The 19811-nt window shown below is 52.7% G+C and overlaps 1 protein-coding gene across 1 annotated transcript in view; it reads left to right on the forward strand.

Annotated features, from left to right (window-relative positions):
* The window catches only part of TRAF3IP1 (TRAF3 interacting protein 1), a 58375-nt gene extending 42908 nt beyond the window's left edge, over window positions 1-15467 (forward strand). The window contains exons 14-15 of the mRNA XM_025045429.1: window positions 11098-11321; window positions 13361-15467. Of these exons, the coding sequence (XP_024901197.1) occupies window positions 11098-11321; window positions 13361-13526 (390 nt within the window). The 3' untranslated portion in view covers window positions 13527-15467. The remainder of the gene's footprint in view (window positions 1-11097; window positions 11322-13360) is intronic.
* The last annotated feature ends 4344 nt before the right edge of the window (window positions 15468-19811 follow it).

The raw sequence follows: 19811 nt of genomic DNA on the forward strand, positions 1-19811 counted from the left end.
ACACGCCACCCTCGCCAGCCACGTCTCCCGTGTGCCACCTGTGATCCCGCCAGGGAACCCGGAGGCCGCCGTGACCACCTGCTGCCCCAGGAGATGCGGTTCTGGGTGTCTCGCCCCAGGCCTGGGTCCCGGCCCTTATCCGCCCAGGGCAGGGGCTGCTCGGGGACAGCAGGGCGCCTCAGACTCACCGGAACCCGCATCACGGGGCAGGCTCTCGCTGGAACTGTCAGCTCGTGACCACACATCTCTTAATCCTGAAATCCTGAAATTCCAGGTTTCTTTGGCTTCACTTTAAACAAAGAGATGTGTTTCCTGCTAACATGTTTTTGTCCTTTCTGAAACACACCCGCGTGAGCCACTGCTTTGAGCGAGAGCACGTCTTTCTCGCCCACCTCTTTATTGGCCCTGTCTGTCCACTCCCGACTGGATCGTGGCGTCCAGTGCTGCGTCACCGCTGAGAGACGCGGTGTGGCTGGGTGCAGTAGGTGAGGGGACGGCGGTGGGTGGCCCAGTGCCGCAGCCGTGCCGTGCTCCGGGCTGGCGTCCCACCTGCAGAGACGTGAAGGGCACACCTGGCGGCGCCAGCGCTCGACGATACCGCTCAGGGGCGACTCGGAAAAGAGTCACCTAAACTATAGTCTGTCCGGGTAAGGAAGAGAGCGAAGCGCAGACGGGAGGAGCCCGCGCCGCGCCTGGAAGCCGCGTGCCGGCCCGTGCGACCCGCGCCGCAGCCCTCGTCCCCGGGGCATCTGGGCACTTGCAGAGGGGCCGGTCCGAACCGAAGGAAAGGAACACACTGTCTCGTTAGTGCTTTTCACACTCCCTGCGTGTCAAAACAATGGCATGCAGTAAGGTAGACGTTATTGCAATTAATTTTACCTATTTGTTTTTTTAATGAGATAGTGGAAAACGTTCCATTACGTATGTGATTCATTTCGCATGTTTCTGTTGGGCAGCACTGGTATGGACGAAGTGAATTAAAACCGAGCTTTAAAACCAGGTAAGCAAGTAGAATTGTGTGTGACTGTCACTACAGAAATGAACTTAAAAGCCCTAAACCACTTTTCAAAAAATAAGTTTTACGGAAAAATAACATCATAATAATAGAAGGTAGGGTAGAGGGTCAAGGGAGGTAAAACCACATTAAGTCATCGTTTATTCAAAAGATTTTTTTCTTCTCTTTCTTTGAGGTGTCTCGATGACTGAGTCTGAATTTCAGTCTCGTAAGTGTTCTTGGTCTTCTGTCACGGTTAATGCTTTTTTGCGTCTTGGAAATGCTTCTAAGGTCAGAAAGATGCTTATTCTTTTTTAAAATTTGAAGCTTTGTTTTGACATTTAAAGTCCTTAATCCCCCTGGCATTGATTTTCCTATATTCTGCAAGATAGAGGTGCAGGTTTTTTCCCTCCCCTGTGCGGGGCTCTTTCTGGATTCTGCGCGCCCGAGGGCAGCAGACTTCCTAGAAAGCGTCAGGTGGTCAGGGTTGTCAGCTGAGAGCCTTGTGCTCTGTCCCCAGTACTGGCGTTGCCCTCGCAGATGACACGCCGATGGTCCCAGGAAAACTTTATTTATGGAGCCAAGATGTGAATTTTACAGACCCTCACATGCGTCGCAAAGTAGTATTCTTTAAGTATTGTTTTCAACTATTAGAACATGTAAACACCGTTCTTAGCTCATGCGCTGTACAGAAAAATAGGTCCGCTGTCCTCCAGGGTCCTCTGGCCCCTGTCCCCTGTCCCCCGGGCCCCTGTCTCCTCTCACACGAGTGCTGTGAGCAGCTCACCGAGCGCCGTGAAAAGTGCCGCTGTGGTTTTGGTGGGAGAGAGTGCACATGAGCAGGGTTCTCTCCGTCTACTGGTCCTCACGCCTTTCAGCCCGGGTTTGTGGTTTTGTCTGCAGAGCTTGTGCATATCTTTGTGAGATTTGTATCTGGGTGCTCCGGAGTTTATTCTGCTACTGTAGGTACTGTTAAACTGTGTTAAACTGATTGCGTTTAACTGATTGTGTTAAACTGATTGTGTTAAACTGATTGCGTTAAACTGATTGCGTTACACTGATTGCGTTCAACTGATTGTGTTCAAGATGTGTCTGTTGATTCTTTTGCGTCTCTGTGCTGTGACAGCGGCTGGATCTGGCACAGCACACAGTGAGACGCAGGTCAGGGGCGCTGGGAGCTGGCAGGACTTTGCGGAGGCCGTGGGCCGGGTGAGGCGGCCGGGCTGGATTCACACCCAGACGGTGGTGCCCAGCTTCGTGCCCCCCACCCCGGGCGGCACCCTTGTCCATGTCACCCATGAGTCCCGTGAGTCCCGACGGCTCTGGGTCTTTTCCAGTCTCCATGTTTTCCTTTTTACTGTCAGTTGCTCTGGCACCTTGTTTACTTCCTGATTTTTAATGTGGATGCTTCTAGAATTTGCCCTGTTCCGATATTTGGTGTGGCAAACAGGAAGAAAATAACGATTTCTCCCAGTATGGGCTTAGTTGTGAATGGGCGTCAGATTTATTAAATGCTTTTCCTGTGATGATCGAGATGATTCTCGTATATATAATTTGGTAAAGGGCATTTATAGCTTTCCTGATATTTCCTGATATTTCCCGATACCCTACTATTCCTGGGATAAAACCAGCACTGTGGTGGTGTATCGTCTTTTTTATCCACTGTGACATTGTTTGCTAATTGGTGCTTTTCCATTCACGGTCATGAAGTGTGCCCATGAGTCTGTCTCTTCCTGTGACCCTCGTCTGGTTTCCGTAGCAGGTAGGAATGAAGTGAGGAGTGTTCTTGTTCTCTTCTCGAGAATAGATGGTAGTTGATGGACTGATGTTGTTTCTTGACAGCTTTGTGGGACTCACCTCTAAAGCCATCTGAATGTGGTGTTTCTTTTGTGGGAAAAATTTAAACTACTGCTTTTATTTTTGTATTAATTACGAGACTATTCAGGCTTTCTATTTCTTCTTGAGTCAGTTCTGGTTGTCAATTTCTTTTAAAATTTCCAAGTTTGTAAATTATTGTTAGAATTCTTTTAAACATCTGTTCTGTTTGTACTTTAGTTTCCTTTTTTTTATTACTAATATTATTTGCGCTTGCTTTTTTTTTGAGCATTTTATTTTATTAGTAGTTTCAAGTATACAGTGCGTTGGTTGAACATTTATATGGCTTATGTCACTCTGTCTGTGCTTCTTTTTTTCAAGTCAGTTTTTTTAGTCATTCGTCAGTCTTCTTAAACTACCAATTTTTGGCTTTGTTGATCTTATCTTTCGAATCTTTTTTTTTTTTTTCCACTGATATCTCCAAAAACTTTTTATTTCTTTCCTCCTACGCTTTGCGTTTATTCTGCAAGGACAATTCGTGGTTAGGAATTACTAACCTTATTTCTTTCTGAAGCATGTATTTTATATGTAATTATAATCAGCAGTGATACTCTGTTCTCTAGTGGATAAATATGGTTTCATCCATTTCCTTTACCAGTCAGTGTTTCTTCTTTATCTGCGCTGCCACATCCTGTAAAGAGTCAGTCATTTCTGTTTAAAAAAACTCAAGTCAGTTGTAGCATCCTTTAAACATATCTTATTATCTTACATTTAACCTAAGAATTATTCCCGAGCCAAATAAAATCACTAGTAAGTGTGTTGTCCTTTAAGAATAAACATCACGTATAAAACTTGGCATCCGTTACGACTAAGAGCTCAGTGAACTAGGAGGAGGAAGGTGCTTCCACCCAGGCGCTGAGGGACCCGCGGCAGACGGTCAGCGGCGGCCGCCGCCAGTGGCTGCAGCTGCTCCCCCCACATTCGGGATAGCTCTGCTCAGAGGTTCTGCAGGTCCCAGTGGGTGCGGAGAGAAAGAGGCTTCATTCTGGAAGGAAGACGGGGTCATCCGAAGGCAAGAGCCCTCTGTCAGGCAGGTCAGCCTCCCCTAGGGCAAAGCCCTTAGGAGAAGGTGTCGGGGCCAGTGACCAACCGAATGTGCAGAGGACTGTCCCCCGGCGTGGGGCCACAGGCAGCGGCAGCGGGCGAGGCGGGTTCCTCTGCGGAGCTGGAGACAGTGTGACTGAGGCGTTTCTAGCGACTAGACGAGAAGCCAAGGAATTCTCCCAAGACACGAAGGGGTCTGGAAGAAATCAAGACGCCGTGTTCCTGGGCGGGAAACTCAATGTCATAGAGATGTCGTTTCCCTCCCATCAGTTTATAAATTGAATGACATTCCAATAAATGTTCAATGGGTGTTTTGACACTTGGCAAAGAACTTTCTTAAGTTCCTCTGGAAGATAAACGCATGAGAAGAGCCTTTCATAAAGTGCTCGAAGCCTGGAGCCGCGCTGCTCGTGCTCGGGCGGCTTCCACGTCTGGAAGGGGACTTTCCCTTCTCGTGAAGCTTTTCTTTTCTACTGTAAAAAAAAAAGAAGAATGTGCGAAAGGACCAGTTCTAGCCAGTAACGTCACATTCTTACTTTCACTGAAGCAGAGAGGGGGCGTGTTCGCTGAGAATTGGGGCTCGCTCGGTGTCCGCGGGCCCAGCTCTCCGTGACGGGATGGCTTTTCCGGTCGGGGAGCGAGGCCAGCGCGGACGTCACCCTCTCTGTTCTGAGCGCTTCCCCGTGCTTCAGCCGGCGCCCCCGCCCCGTGCCGCCGGGCCTCACGTCACACCCGCTCCCGAGGGCGTCGCTCCGGCCTTTCGAGGACAGCGGTTTTCGTCAGTAGCCAGCATTTGATGACCTTTGTCCTGCTCCGGCTGCAGGGGGTCCCCCGCCGGCCCTTCTTCCCCTCCAGAAGCTCCCCAGTCCGTCATTCGGAGTTGGGGACAGTAGAGGAAGTGTGACGTCAGCTGACGTGCGGAGTGTGTCCCGTGCCTGAGGGGTTGCGGCCCTCACTTTAGCCCTCGTGGAAATCTGGGACAGGCGTTACCCCCATTTTGCAGGTTAGAACGCCGAGGCAGGAAAGTTACCTCGGCGAGACTGCGTAGACAGTAAGTCGCCGAGGGGGGCGCCGCCCCCAACACTGTGGCCCCCGTCTGAGCAGTTTTCCCTCACACGGTGTAGCTTCTCCTGCGTGCGTTCTGGAAGCTTCCCTCTGGCGTTTCTCTCTCCCTGCCGCTGCTGCGGTGAGCACTGTCCTGAGGGAAGGCCGTGGACGTGTGCTGTGCGGGTCCTGCGGGCAGCGTCAGACCTACCTGCTGCCGTGAGATGCTGCGCTGCCTCCTACCTGCAGCTGTCACCGCAGACTGCCACATGGGTTGACGCATAAATATTTGTAAGTCGGTACAAACATTTGGGAAGTCTCTATGACATCATGTCACAAGATTGAAGACACACATGCTCTGTGACCTGATGCATTTCCTGAGGAAGCCTCTGCCCGTGCATGTTGGGACGCTGGTCAGGTTTTTCCGAGCCATGTCGTTCGTAAGTGCCCCAGAGCAGGAGGGTGACTAAATCATGGCGTTGTCACAAACTGCCATTCAGCAAAGCAGATGAATAAAATGCACGTGCTTTAAACTGCACGGTCGATTCTTCACTGTGCCGTCGGGCCGGAGAGGCTGGCACGCTCGGTGTGTGCTCTGTGGCTCCATTTGTCCTGTGCGGGTACAGCTTGCAAGCAGGGGACACGGCAGAGCCGGGGCAGGTTGACCACAGAGAGCAGCATGGTGGTGACCTTGGCCTTGGGGACCCTAGAGAGTTTGCTTGCTTGACTCAGGCTGCAGATGTCACTTTATCATTTTGTTAAACCGTGCATTCATGGTTCACGTGCTTTTCTGAGTGTGTGTAAAAGTTTAACGTGTGTGACTGCACACTGTTTTACTGGGCGTTCGTGACACCCAGCCTGGCCCACGTCAGAGGCGAACGAGTGTGTGGACCGCTTAGGAGTTTGGTGCTGAGCAGGACACTCGGCGCTTACCCTGTCACACTCTGCGTCTCTGTCGTAACTGGGGTGCAGACTGTCCTTGGTTGTGGAAACAGGACCTTTTGGCAGGCTGTGTATGGATCAGTGCCACAGCCCTGGGAGGGCGTGTGACATAAGGAACGCTCACTCTGATCCGCACCCCCACCTGCCATTGGTCAGGCCTCCGCTCACTGGGCTTGCTTCGTGCCAGGTGGAGCCTTGCTGAGTGTCAGGACCCCAGACCCAGCAGCAGGGTGGAGGGCACTGGGCAGATGCCATCAGCCCTCCTGACGCGCCCCACGTCCTGCTTCTGAGAGACGCTGGCAGGATCTAAGGATCCGGCTTTAAGGTATTATTTTAGAAATAGTACTTTTCTCTCTTGAAGCATCGAAGCTGAAACTCAGAAAAACACATCTTCAGGTCAGTCGTATTTATTTGTATAACTTAAATACTTGTAAATTTAAAAAATCACTCTAAACATAAGCAGTGACATTTCCAGGGACAGGTGTGTGTGTGGTAAATGCAAATAGCATTAAGTCCCGAAGTACCCGTTTACCTAAAAGTCTTGGAAAGTCACCTTTTCTAAAGCGCGTGCCTGAAGTGGCCACCACGTGCTGAAGCCCACCTGCCGGGGACCGGCGGAGACACAGGTCGCAGCCTGCGGACTCAGGTCCTCACGAAACACACGGCTGCCACCCTCTGTCACCTGTAGGGACTGATCTGTGGCAGGGGTGCCACAGCCGGGTGCCGTGGTGGCCCGTGGCTCAGCAGATCTCTGGGGTCAGAATCGCGTCTCCCCGTGACGTTTCGAGGTCTGACTCCGGGCTGTGGAGGCGGGAGGGGAACATGCCGGTGAGAGAGTGGATGACGTTCTCACGACAGAACTTGTCTTCCTGACGCGGGACCTAACGCCTCGTTGGTGCTGACAGCTAAGCACGTTTCTCCGTGTGTCCCGAAGTACCCAGGACATGCGGGCTGAGCCTCTGGTAGCTGACAGGTGGCCGGAGGTGACAGCGCTCCTCCGTGCGCTGCCGAAAGCGTGCCCGCTCCTGCGCAGCGGACGAATTCACGAGGCCGCTTGGCGTTTGTCGAGGGTTTGCTGTGTGCGGGGCAGCGAGCCGCTCGTCTTATGTGATCCCATTCGTCCTCCTTGCGGGGTAAAGACCGCTATTTCCGTTTGATCGTGAGGAAGCCGAGCTACAGCGAGGCGAAGGCGGCTCCCAGGACGTGCGATGAGGAGGTGGCGAAGCCGTCTGGGCGCTGGCCGCGTGACCGCCGTGCACACGTGACCGCACGCCACGTTCCCATGCTTCCTCCGGGCCCCTCGTTCGAGGCAGTTTCCTGGGATTGTGCAGCGTCATCATTTTTTGCTTTTTCGTTTTCAGAAATGAAGCATATTTTCACAGGACAAATTTCTCTGTGGTGAGCATGGTAGTAGATTCTCAAATTTTTCTGTACATATTAAAAGTCGTAAAACAGGTTTATAATGGCTGTGTTTGTCCGGAAGGTTGCTGGCATAGCTGTGTGAGCTGCATATAAATCGGAGCTGTCGTCGGGGAGGTGTGCTTCTTTACGCACATAATCACGACGCGGCTCGCCACCCCCACCCTGCCACGTTCGTTTAAATGAAAGTTCGAAAAATCCCAGAATTTCGATGTTTTGCAGCAGCGCGTTCGCAGCCATATTAATGGCGTCTCCTGACTATCAGAACCCGAGCTCACGTGTGTCTTACTAGATCCTTAACCTCTAAACACAAAGCCGTGAACCTCAAGACTGGTGTCCTAGATTCTGCCAGATTCTGTGGCCCAGAAATAGGAAGGACTTTGACGAGACCACCTGAACAGGAGGGGGCGGGCTGACCAGCACGCCTTCGTCCTCGTGGTGGCTCAGCCACCTCACGACACATCTGTGCGTGTCGGTCGCCCGTTCCGAGTTCTAGGCCCTGAGCAGCTCGTGTCAGAGTCAACGTGTGCCGAATACATGGGAATTCGCAGTAATCACTGCGAGTGGTTTCGGTACAGTTTAACGTTTCTCGACTGAGTCAGCGAGAGAGCCACTAATCTGTCCGCGATAAAGACGCTGCTTTTTCTTGGGAAGCAGTTTATCGTATCAAATGCGTTTTAGGCAGGTAGCACGTTAAAGGCCTTTATATGGCCACTACCTTTCTCCTTCACGTAAACGTATTTTGAGATCACCGTAGATTCCCGTGCAGCCGTCGGAAAGGCCGGAGCTGTCACTGTTCCCTCAGCTTCCCCGCGGGTGACACCTCGCGCCACCGCAGTGCCGTAGCACGCCCAGGTCGCTGGCCTTGACACAGTCGAGATCCGGAACGTTCGCGTCACCACGGGGACCCCTCCTGCTGACCTTTGTGTAACCGCCCCCAGCCCGCCTGCCACCCGCCTCCTCGGCCCCGGGCGACCACGCTCCAGTGGCCGTCGTCCTGATTGTCCTTTCGGGAATGCCGGGCGAGCGGGCTCATGCAGCGCGACTCCTGGGCCAGCGGCTTCTCTCGCTCCGTGTAGCTCTGGGAGGCGCATCGGGGCGGCCGTGACTCCGCACCTGTGCCCGTCCATGCTGTGGTGCGGGTGGGCCGCAGCGCCCTCGGCCCCCGCTGTCGAAGGCGGCCGTCGCGTCCCCTCTGGGGTGCTTTGCACGGGCCTCCCCGAACACGGCGCGAGTCTGCGTGTGAGCGCACGTCTTCGTCTCTCCAGGAGCCACTGCCGGGCCCTGTGCGAGGTGCGTGTGTAGTCTTTAAAGAAACTGCCGGGCTTTTCCAGAGCAGCGACACCGTTTGACGTCCCCACCAGCCCTGGGCGATGGGGCCACTTTCTCTGCGCCCCCACCAGCATGTGGTGGTGTCACTTGGATTTCAGCCGTTCTTACAGGTGCTTACAGGAGTGACACGTGGTTGTGGCTTTAATTCGCATTTCCCGGTAGGTCATAATCTTGAGTATCTTTTCACGTGCTTGTCTCCCGTCTTTGTGTCCTCGTTGGTGAAATGTCTGTTTATGTATTTAGCCCGTTTTCTCATGGAATTGTTTGCTTTTGCTGTTGAGTTTTGAGAATGTACATATTCCCGTTACTAGTCCTCTGTCAGGTACGTGGCTCGAAAGTATGTTCTCTCGCTCGGCCGCGTCTCCGTCCTCTGGTGATCTCTCGCACAGCGAAAGTTTTTAATTTTCGTAGAGTCTCCTTGATCAGTTTTTCCTTTAATGGATCGTGCTTTCTGTGTCTGTTCTGACAACTCTTTGCCTGGCCCTAGATCCTAAGATTTTCTAAAAGGCTTATACTGTCACATTTTATATTCAAGTCCACGATCCATTTTGAGCTCGTTTTCGTATAAGGTATGAGACTCAGGTCAAGGTTCACCTTCCCCTCTGGACCCAGTGGCTCAAGAGCCGCGTGTTGAAAGGCTGTGTTTCCCCATCGAACTGCTTTTTGCGGCTCTGTCAAAAATCAGTTGGGCACATTTGGGGGGGTTTCCTGCCGGATTTGTGTTCTGCCCCAGGAGTCGGAGTGTCTGCCCTGCTGACGCCACTCTCTGGGCTGTCGTAGCCGTTCCCAAAGTCCCGGAATCGGGGACTGGATTCTCCCTCTTTGTTCTTCTGTTTCTAAATGTTCTAGCTGTTGTAGTTCCTTTGCTTCTCACATAAATCTTAAGAGAACCTTGTCTATGTCTACAAAAGATTCGGGATTTGGAAAGAATCGTGTTAAACCCAGATATCGATTTGGGGGGAATTGACATTTTTCCTATGTTGCGTCTTACAGTCGATGAACTCGGTGCGGGTCTCCATCTATTCTGATCTTTGGTTTCTTTCGTCTGCGTTGTATAATTTCAGCGTGTAGGTTCTGTACACATTTTGGTGGATTTGCACCTAGTGCCTCTCTTATTTTGAGCAGCTGGATGGTGTCGTCGTTTTAATCTCAGTGGCCGTGTGTTCATTGCCAGTACGTGGAAATGCAGTTGACTTTCATACGTGTGTTTTATACCCTGCAGCCTTGCTGGACTCATTAGTTGACGAGTTTTACTTTTTATTTCTATTTAATGTTTCCAGTGTGTCAGGCATTTGGGTTAAGGCTTTCCGTACGCTTGCCAAAGGTCAGCAGGTGGCAGAGCTAGGATATGGACAGGTAAACTGTTCACTTCATTTGTCCATTTGACAGATATTTAAGGGGCGCCTGTGTGGACCACGGCGGATCTAGACGCAGGTTCCTGCCCTCCTGGATCAGATGTAACAAGTGCTATGTGACTCGTTACAACAAGTTCAAACGGCAGACAGGAAATTAGTTAATTGTAACCTAATGCTTTATGCAGGTTCCTGCCCTCCTGGAGCCTGCAGTCTGAAACCGCATCAGATGTAACAAGCGCTATGTGACTCGTTACAACAAGTTCAAACGGGAGACAGGAAATTAGTTAATTGTAACCTAATGCTTTTAACGTCAGGCCAGGACACCACAGCCAGGCTGAGTGGAGTGGAGAGACAGGGAGGGTTCCCGAACAGACAGTGTTCGTTTTCCTAGGAAAAGTTTCCCAAGCCTAACTTATCGATGCTCATCATCAAAAAGTCAGTTTTTGAAATTCAGAGATGTCTGTGATAGACGACACTCAGATGAAGAGAATTCTAAATGTCGCTTATCAGAGAACTCGGCCAAAACCAAACCAAGTTCCGGAGTCGCCCCCGGGCCCTCCCCGCCTGCACCTGCCGCTGCGTGAGCCCGCCCCTCCCCCACCCCACGCCCACCGCGCATCCCGATGCCCCGCGAGGGCCCGGCCTCTGTGTCCTCCAGACCAGCCGGCTCAGTCCGGCCCTCTCAAGCCGACCGCCACCCTGCCCGCTCGGCACTGTGGCCACAGCCGCCCGCTCCACGCCTTTGCTCCCCTCTCGCGGCCCGTTTCCCCTTTCCAGCCGCAAGCTGGTTCGCAGAGCCACCGCGGTGGAGGGCCGTGCGCCGAGCAGTGGGCTGCAGGGGCGGCCTGGGACAGTCGTTAGTGTCCCCAGGCTTTTGTAACCATGGCTACAGTAAGTTTCCGGCCCTGGAACAGCCCTGCAGGTAAAGAGCCTGCCACCCTTTGAGAGGGGAAGGAATGGGCCCTCGCCGGCGGCTGCCGGCCCGCGTGCGCGGGCGCACAGCGGCGTCACGGAGCCCGGCGGGTCTGGAGCAGCGCTGTCCCCACTCCCAGGCCGTCCTGCCTTGGAGTGAGGGGGTCGGTCTCTCCGCAGGAGAGGTCGCTCGTCTTCGAGTCCACGTGGAAGAAGGAGACAGACATCGTGGCCAAGGAGATAGAGAAGCTCCGCACGTCCATCCAGACCCTGTGCAAGAGCGCGCTTCCCCTGGGCAAGGTCATGGACTACCTGCAGGAGGACGTGGACGCCATGCAGCACGAGCTGCAGCTGTGGCAGAGCGAGAGCCAGCAGCACGCCGACGCCCTGCAGACGGAGCAGAGGTCAGTGCGGCCGCGTCCCCCCGCCGCCCCCAGGAAGCCGGCGGGGTCTGCTGCGCTCGTGCCGCGGCCTGTGTTCCTTTGTCGCTGGTAGAATGGGCTGGGAGGTCACGCTCAGGCACAAAACAGGTTCAGACGCTAAAGGTACGGGGGACTTCACAGTCGGGAGACCACGTTTTTCATGCGTTTTATCAAAAGCCCCAAAGTTTTATAACTTTTATAGTTTTGAAAGTATTTCAGTTTTTTCCTTTAAAAGAAATGCTGGTGAACCTATTTAGGAATTCCTCCTGTACCACAAATATAACAGTCACTAAAAAGGAGATTTATTTTAGGGAAATGTTTGATAGTCTGTCCCTATAATCAGTGACTCCGGGTCCATATAATTTTTGCAGCCGTTAAGGGGATTTTTTTAGGAAATGCTTCCTGTGACTTGGTGGTGTGTAGAAGCCTGTATAGTAAGACGCTGTGTCGTGATGAAGTTCACCCTTTCCTGCTAGTCCGCGTAGTCTTAAAAAGCCCCTCATGTGCCGCACGTCGCCGCTGGACGGTCACCGAGCCCTCGACACCCTGCCCTCCGGGAGCGGCGCTTCCCTCTGAAGCCTGTCATCAGCCGGAATGGCGTAGAGCGAAGAAGCAGTTATTATCAATTTATGTGGAAAGATTTGGGGGCATTCCCAGGCCCCCAAAATAACCCACCAAATCATACAAGTAACACAGAAAACCCAAAACCGCGCCACCATGGTCAGCAGGACCGCGGTGAATACCCGCCGCGCTTCGCACGCGCACGCTCGGTGCAGGCAGTGGACGCTGGTGCCGTCCGTCGCTGGGTTCCAGCGCGGTTGCCCCCTCGCTGCTCGCAGGACTGCAGTGACCTCAGCGGCTGGCAGGGCCCTTTCTCTCCAGGGAAGCAGCACGAGTGGCGGATCAGGCAGGCTCAGAGCACGCGGTGTCCTGAGATCGTCACCACGATCGAAACGCCGGGTTACGTCCGGCTCTGCGCCCAGCGCGGCGCCCCGTGTGTGCTCAGGCCTGTCTCAAACCCCAGGCGTGTCGTGCACGGAGCGTGTCGGGTGAAAGCTGGAGGCTCGGGACAGGCCAGAGCCTGGCGGCCGCCGCTACCACACGATAAGGAATCAGTGTCCCTGGGACGGAGCCCGTGGGCCACCTGCCCCACCCGGTGTCGCCACCGACAACGGCGACTGCAGAACGGACGCTGACCGCTGTTTTTGCTTTTTGCCTTTTTTTGTAAAAGCGAAAATCCCCTCGGATTTCTCTCGATTAGCAAAAACAGATACCGACGTGGGGCTTTGGGAAAAGCGAAGTTGCATGAAGCAGACTTTCTAAAAGCAGGGGACACCTGCCCTTGGTTAGCCCTTCTCTCTTGGGTTTCGATTTAAGATGTTAAAAAGTATCGATCCAGATGTTTCTTCTGGACAAAACCTGATCTTGCTTTATGGTAGGATGGCTGGAAACTGCGGGTCTTTTTATTTTGTCTTTTTGTGCTTAATATGTCTAAAGCAAAAGGTTCGTTCTGACCTTGGCCTTCCCAGTATTTCCAGTACCATCCCAGGACTTAGCCCAGCGCCGGAAGGCCTCCTGCCACGTCTCGAACAGGCGACTTGGAGGGTCCTCGGCGGCGATGCCTTTAAGCTGGCGAGCCTCCCCTGGAGGTCGGGGTCCCAGTGTGGAAGGCGGGGGACATGTCGGCCACCCCGGTGGTGGTTCTCAGTGCCGATGGGCCTCGCTGCTCCCCTCCCCACCGTCCCCTGGGCCCTTCGCGATAGCTCTAATTTAAGGGCTTTAAGAAGTTTTAGCCTTCTTTGTATAAATTTCGTGTTCGACGTCACTTTGGGTTGTGGCAGGGGTTGGGAAAATCAGAAGTAGATTTTCCCCAGCTGTGAGGTTTTGTCTGTCATTATCGTAGTATGTTTTTACCTTCTTTCTCTGCATGGGTGAATAACTTGCTTTCGTCGCCGTCCACTGTTTTGATGAGGAAGCACGTGTGAGGTGTGACCAGGTGCTCATGGTTTTGTCTCCGCCAGCATCACGGACTGCGCCGTGGAGCCCCTGAAGGCAGAGCTGGCGGAGCTGGAGCAGCTGATCCGAGACCAGCAGGACAAGATCTGCGCCGTGAAGGCCAACATCCTGAAGAATGAGGAGAAGATTCAGAAGATGGTGCACAGCATCAACCTAAGTGCCAGGAGGTGAAAGTTCACAGGCTTCGTCCTCAGTTTGACAATAAAAGGGAGTCTAGAACGTGGTTGCCCGAACTCTCACTTTGCTAAGGAAGTGAACGCTTAACGCTGTCGCCCCGCTGGTCGTCAGGGCTTTAGAACTGTGGGCGCATTCGGTGTGTGAGAAAGACCGTGTTTTCTTAACCCCGCTCCCGCCAGAACGCCCGCTGGCTGTAAGTGGCTCTCCAGATGCCTGCGCCAGCCGCTTCCCTGCCAGCCCGTGCCGTGCGCTTCGGCGCCAGCCCGGTGTGCCCGCTTCGGTGCCGGGATTGTCCCGCAGGCAGGGGGTGGCCGCACACCGGGGCCATCGGTGGTCGCTGATTTCAGGGTTCAGGGCTAGCGACAGGACTTCGTAAGTCAAGCGCAGAGTGGAGGGCGACGGTGCTTCTCGATAGCACTTCACAGTGGAGTGGGGCCCAGACGGCAATGGATTGCGTTTTCGGTTCGTGTCCGCTGGAAAGGGTGAAGTCGGCCTGTGCCTGACGAAGGAGCAGGTGGACCTTTTCTTCCACCCCTTCGTAACGGCTCACACTTCTGCATGGGATTCCCGTTTGCTCGAGTCTCCAGCCCGCAAAGTTCGTAAATTTAAAAAGGTTTCCTGTGGCCCTCGTGGCATCGTCTGGGCGTGGGATTGTCACAGGCCGTCCTGCCTGTCTTCAGCGTGGCCGTCCCTCTCCATGTGGACGCCGGTGTGGCTCTGCAGGGGTCCCCGTTCTCCCTAGGAAGGGGGCTGGCTTTCCGCAGCGCCGGCCCCAGGCGCTGCGCACAGGTGTGGGCCCCGGTGCGTCCGAGAGACTGAGACGGGGAGACCGGAGGACGCACCATTTTACAAACATTTTTCGATGTTGACATTTTGGGGGGAAAATTATTTTTTAAAGCAAAGATTTTTAAAACATGGTTCATATTTAGTTTTTCACGCACATAGAATACTGTAAATACTTAGGTCCCAGAGTCTGTGCACAAAGGACTTTGCCATTTGGAGACAGGCTTACGGTGTCAAGGTGGGTCCTGGGGGTTTATTTCTAGACACTGTATTTATTGTGCAGTTTCAAGCATTAGAGTTGCTGGGGGGGGCAGGGGAGGGGACGGTGTTTCTTTAAGGATTAGCGCAAACGGCAGTTTCATTTTCCCCAGCGTAATTTCCAAAATAAATCTTTTACTAAGGTAGCTTTGTGATTTTCTAAGCTGAATAAGTTCAAGATCAGATTATTAAGATCTACCAGTTAGAAACGTGTCTTTCTCTCCATAGTTCACCGTAAAATTCTGCTGGATCACATTACACTAGACACGTTATTGGAGGAGAGGAGGCGTGTCAGTGAACGGGTCTTTCACATACTTAAAATCTTTTTTCGACCGAATCGAATGACTTAGGCACATCCCTAAATGGACTGTTTTGCTTCAAGTTAAGATGCCTGCCTTTTGTGAATTTGTATACGTGACTAGGATTTTTGCATTGCAAAAAATTACATACGTTGTATGTGGGTAAAATTTTGTATGAAGTAGTCTTTCAAATTGTAACATAAAATTTATTTTTTTAAACACATAAATCATTAAAAATAATCACATATTTTTTCTATAAGTGTATGGGTTGTGCAATTCAGTTCACACCTGGAAAAAATTTTATAAGCGTTAAGATTTTTTTATTTTCAAATATTTGCATTTTGGTTTTTTTTAAAGAAAGTTCAGGAAAATTTATTTTTTTCATTCATATTGGGACACATCTCTTTTCTGTATAAATTGAAGGGTTGTAAGACAGATAAGCATTTATCAGAAATTTTAAGATCATGAAGTTTTTGAAAGTTTTCTGCATGTGATTATTACTGTACCTTATAGATGAATTAAATCCTGTTGTTATTTATTATTTTGATAAAATACACAAAATGGAATTATAAATATTATTAAATGTTTTCTCTACTTTGGTTTATAAGTTTTCAGGAAGTACTAGAGTCAACTTCAGAAATTTTAATTTAAAAGTTGAGCTGACACAAATTTATGTTCAAAGGAAATATCCAAGCCTTTGGAAAAAATAATGCAAGACTAAAGCTCAGGCTTTCTACTTTGATTTTCCTACCTATTTTTCTTTGCAACAGCAATTTAATAATAGTGACTGACATCTATGAAGACAGGTGATGTCATTTAGGGACACTGAGTACGGTTTAGGAAGACCTGTGGCCTGGAGCTCTCGTTGGGATGTTGGCAGGTCCCCTGACCTGTCCTGGACTTCTCCTCGAAGGCACCCTGGATGACGGGGTGTGTCTCCATCAGCGTGAGCAGTGACACATCACTGGGTGGAGGAAAAGACAGTCCAGACCGTTAGAGCCCTTGGATGACAGCTGGACATCAGCGGTCACAGGCTTCGGATGACTAGCTTGCTCGAGCTTCCGTAAGAATCGGCTGCGAAATGAGGCCTCGCACACAAGCTCACGTGCTCAAGGCGAGCCCGCCATGGGGGGAGAAATTCCACACAGGATGGGACCGGCTCCTGGCTCTGGAACCCTCCGCCCACCCCCAGAGAGAGAGCAGAGCCCCCATTCGCCATCCCGTCCCTCCGAGGGGCCCACCCCGGCCACCTTCGAGCCCAGAGGTGTGGGGGGCAGGCGGGGGGCCCCGCTGGGCTCTGGGTTTCACGTGATCTGGCGACGTGCTTTGTTAATAAAAGGCTGTGTTTTTCTAAAGGTGTTTGCTAATAGCATTTGTACCGGCTCTGCCGCAGGGCGGCTGGGGGAGGCCCCCCCCTTGCCTGTTCTGTGTGTTTTCATAAAGGGAGCCTGGGAAGGACTTTTTAATCCAGTAAGAGAAAAATGTAAAGGCTTTTAAAACTGTAAAAGGAGTTTTCGATTTTATATTTAGAGTTGAATTCCAAATTGATTATCAATTTTTTAAATCAAACAAGCTGGTTTTACTGGTGAGAAAATGGGGTTCAGAAGAAAGTTTTGAATCCATAAATCCTGGGGGGGCCCAGGGCTTTGTACGTGGGTGTGACCAAAATGCATGCTGCTCCTCCAAGGTCCCCTGGCAGCCACGGCCCTCAGTTCTGGGGCCCCTTTGTTGTCACTGCCGTGGTCAGGACTCCCCGGAGCACAGCGGCCTGTGCTCCAGTTTAGCTGTGGGTCGTCAGCCGAATTCACGGCACCTGTTTGGCCTCTGCACTCTTGAACTTCCCACTCCATTCTCAGAGGAAGCTGCTTCACGCTGCCGTCAGTGACGTGAGACCTAACGTGGCCCAGCCGGCGTCTCGCTGGGCGGAACAGCCAGCACGCGGTGTGAGGGCCGAGCTGACTGTCCCGCCCGGTTCCTCGCCCCTTGGGAGGGTGGGCACCCAGCGGGGCGGGCACCCAGGGTTGGGGCTCCCAGATCTGCCGGGGGCGGCCGGGCGCTGCCTTTGCCCCGGCGTCCCTTCCCCTCCCCAGCAGCGTCCTGGTTTGGAGGTAGATGACCCGGCCTCTCCCCACTTGGAATCTGACACAGGTGTGTCGCGTGGCTGTGCAGGGACCAGGCCCTGTGGGCAGGATGTGCCCTGGGAGCTGGGCGGCCGCCACCCCAGGGTGCACAGGGCGCGGCGGCCTCAGACGCTGGGCGGGCTTTCTGCTTCCGCGTGGCCACACATGGGCCGTGTCTCGGGTCCATGACCGGGTGTTGAGATGCAGGTGGCCTCTCCCCTGGGAGCCTCTGCTGGCCGAGGAGGTGGGTCTGTGTCACTGGCCGCAGGCGTGAAGGTGACCGGGCAGCACAACACACAAGGGTCGACTCGGGACACGGAAGCTTGGAGCCGCGCCGGCCCTGCCTCGGGGAGCAGCCGGGGAGCCCTGAGGCCGTGCATGCGGCAGGGGGGCCCCGGGGAGGCCGTCCCGGGTGCCGTGTGCAGCCTGCGGAGGTGCTGGTGGGGACGCGCGGCTGCGGACGGTGGGCGCACGGATGTCCCCACCGGAGCCCGTGTGACGTCTGTGACAGTCTGCACGTAAGTGGTTTTTTAAAAAAGAAAATGACGCCAGCTGTTACACATCGGTGCCCTGCGCCATTCCGGATTTTTGTGTGGCACGACTGTGATACGGCTTCCGTCCTCATTTCACTTAAAGTGCTGTTTTTGACGAGGCAGTATGTCTGCATGGATCTGTAACCGGAGTGACAGGAAAGGCCCCCAGGGGTGGCGCCCACCCGCCCACCTTGTCGCCCCTGCAGGCAGCCGTGTCTGTTACGTTCCCATTCGCCTGTTTCTCTGGGAAATACCAGCAAACGCCAGTACGTATCCCCACAGCGCACTCTGTGTTCACAGCGTGCTGTGTGCTCTGCACCTCGCCCTTCCCACGGATGGGGACACCCCCTGTCTGTCCCCGCGTGCCGCCTCGCTGTCTGCAAGCCACACAAATGACCCTGAGGATGCGCCTGGCTCACCTGCCCCAGCTCCCGCAGGGAGGGTGCTGGGTCACCGGGTGGGGGCCAATGTGGAGGCCCCGCTCCCCACAGCCTGTCCATAGGCAGAGGGGCCGCCCACCCTGTCTCTCGGGTGGTCTGACGGGGCCAGCCCGGCGCGGGTCTCCCTGGGCCTGGGCGGTGTCCCAGTCTCGAGCTGCAGTGACTGGAGGATTGGGGTACAGCAAGGAGGGGAGCCGGCCCCTTAGCACAGGAGGCTGAGAAATGAAGGACACCCCAACACCGGACTTGACTCCAGTGGGGACGCGTTGGTCCTTGTGTCTGATTCTGTTGGGGACCCTCAGCTGCCTAGCAGGGTGGGCGAGGGTGCGGCATGCAGATGCCCAGTGGTGGACCCCACACCACACCTCGGATGCAGAGCACATGGTAGGGTGCAGACCTCGGGGACACAAGCTCACCTTTCCTCCCCCAAATTATCAGCTAATACACTGTGAATACACTATAGGAATTAAAACAAGTGGTACTGGCAGAGGGAATTATGAATCAGTGGATCAGCACAGGACCCCACAACCAGATAACGTAGATTTGGGAACTTAGTTTCCCATAAGTGTGGTATTTCAAAGCAGAAGTATTTCAGATTGTTTTCCAAGTAAATGGTATTGGAACATATAGGCATCCATATGGTAAAAATAGCACATACAAAATAACTTCCAAAAATTAAAGAGTTTAAAAAATAGGAGAGTACTAGAAGAAATAATTGGAGAACACTTTACATTTATAACATTTATAGGTGTTTACATTATGATATGTATACATTTATGTTCTTTATAACAGTTCTATTTTGCGAGAGGCAATGCAATGTATAGGTATAGAGCAGTTGGGAGAGAGCGTAGTAAGTGCTAAATATATTTTAAGGTAAAAAAGAAGTTCCAAAAAATGACATGATTTTCAGAAGCTATAGATGAAAAAAAATTAACACTTGGCTCTATAAGAATTTTTAAATTTATAGCCCACCGAAAGCGACAACCAGGACACACCAGGGCAGAGATCCGCAACATTTCCAACAACGCTATTCGTGACAGTCAAAGCCTTCCTAATTAAGAAAAATACTTATAGCCCCATCGAATGACGGAAGAAAGATACAGATGGGCCATCAATTCGTAGAAGATGCAGTGATCAAGAAGTACAAAAACCCAGTGTTTGCCAGAGAGCCTTTGGGGATCCGGTCGGGAGAGAGTCGCCTGGGTTTGAATCCCGCAGGTCAGGAGCGCCGCCCTCAGCCCCTGAAGGGCTTATCTATTCTTATCTATTCGCGTGTGACTTTGGGCAGATGGCCTAAACCTCTGACCTCACTTTCCCATGTGTTTGATTGAGTTAACCCACTTGGCACCTACTTCATACTTTGTCATCAGAGGATAAATGTATCGTGGGTTATAAAGCACAAAGATCAATAGTTGGCAGAGCGCGTTTTATGTAAGTATTGGCCGTTATTCACGATCTGCGTAATGCAAGTTAATATCACCCTAGCCAAAGTTCTCAGTTGGCAAAAGTTGGGATAATGCATGGTGCCGTTGAGGATGCTGCGGTGTAAACGGTTCAGTATTTTTAGAAGGTGTTTTGGGAGTATTTCTCAAAATTAAAAACAGGACCGTTTTGCTGACGGAGGACAAACCTGCAGCAGGGGCGTGGCCACCGTGTCCCAGTACAGGTCTGGCTGTCGGAGGAGGAGGACGGGTCGGACCCAGTGCCTGCGGCCTGGGGCTGACCCATGGGTGACGAGCGCAGGGAGGTGAGACTTGGGCTCTGTACAAGGACGGGGTCTCCATTCAGAGGGGTCCACAGGGCAGTCAGCGAGCTCCCCGTCACAGGAGGTGTGTAAGCGGGGCTT

This window comes from Pteropus alecto, unplaced genomic scaffold, assembly GCF_000325575.1.
Source record: "Pteropus alecto unplaced genomic scaffold, ASM32557v1 scaffold143, whole genome shotgun sequence".
Taxonomy (NCBI): Eukaryota; Metazoa; Chordata; class Mammalia; order Chiroptera; family Pteropodidae; genus Pteropus; species Pteropus alecto.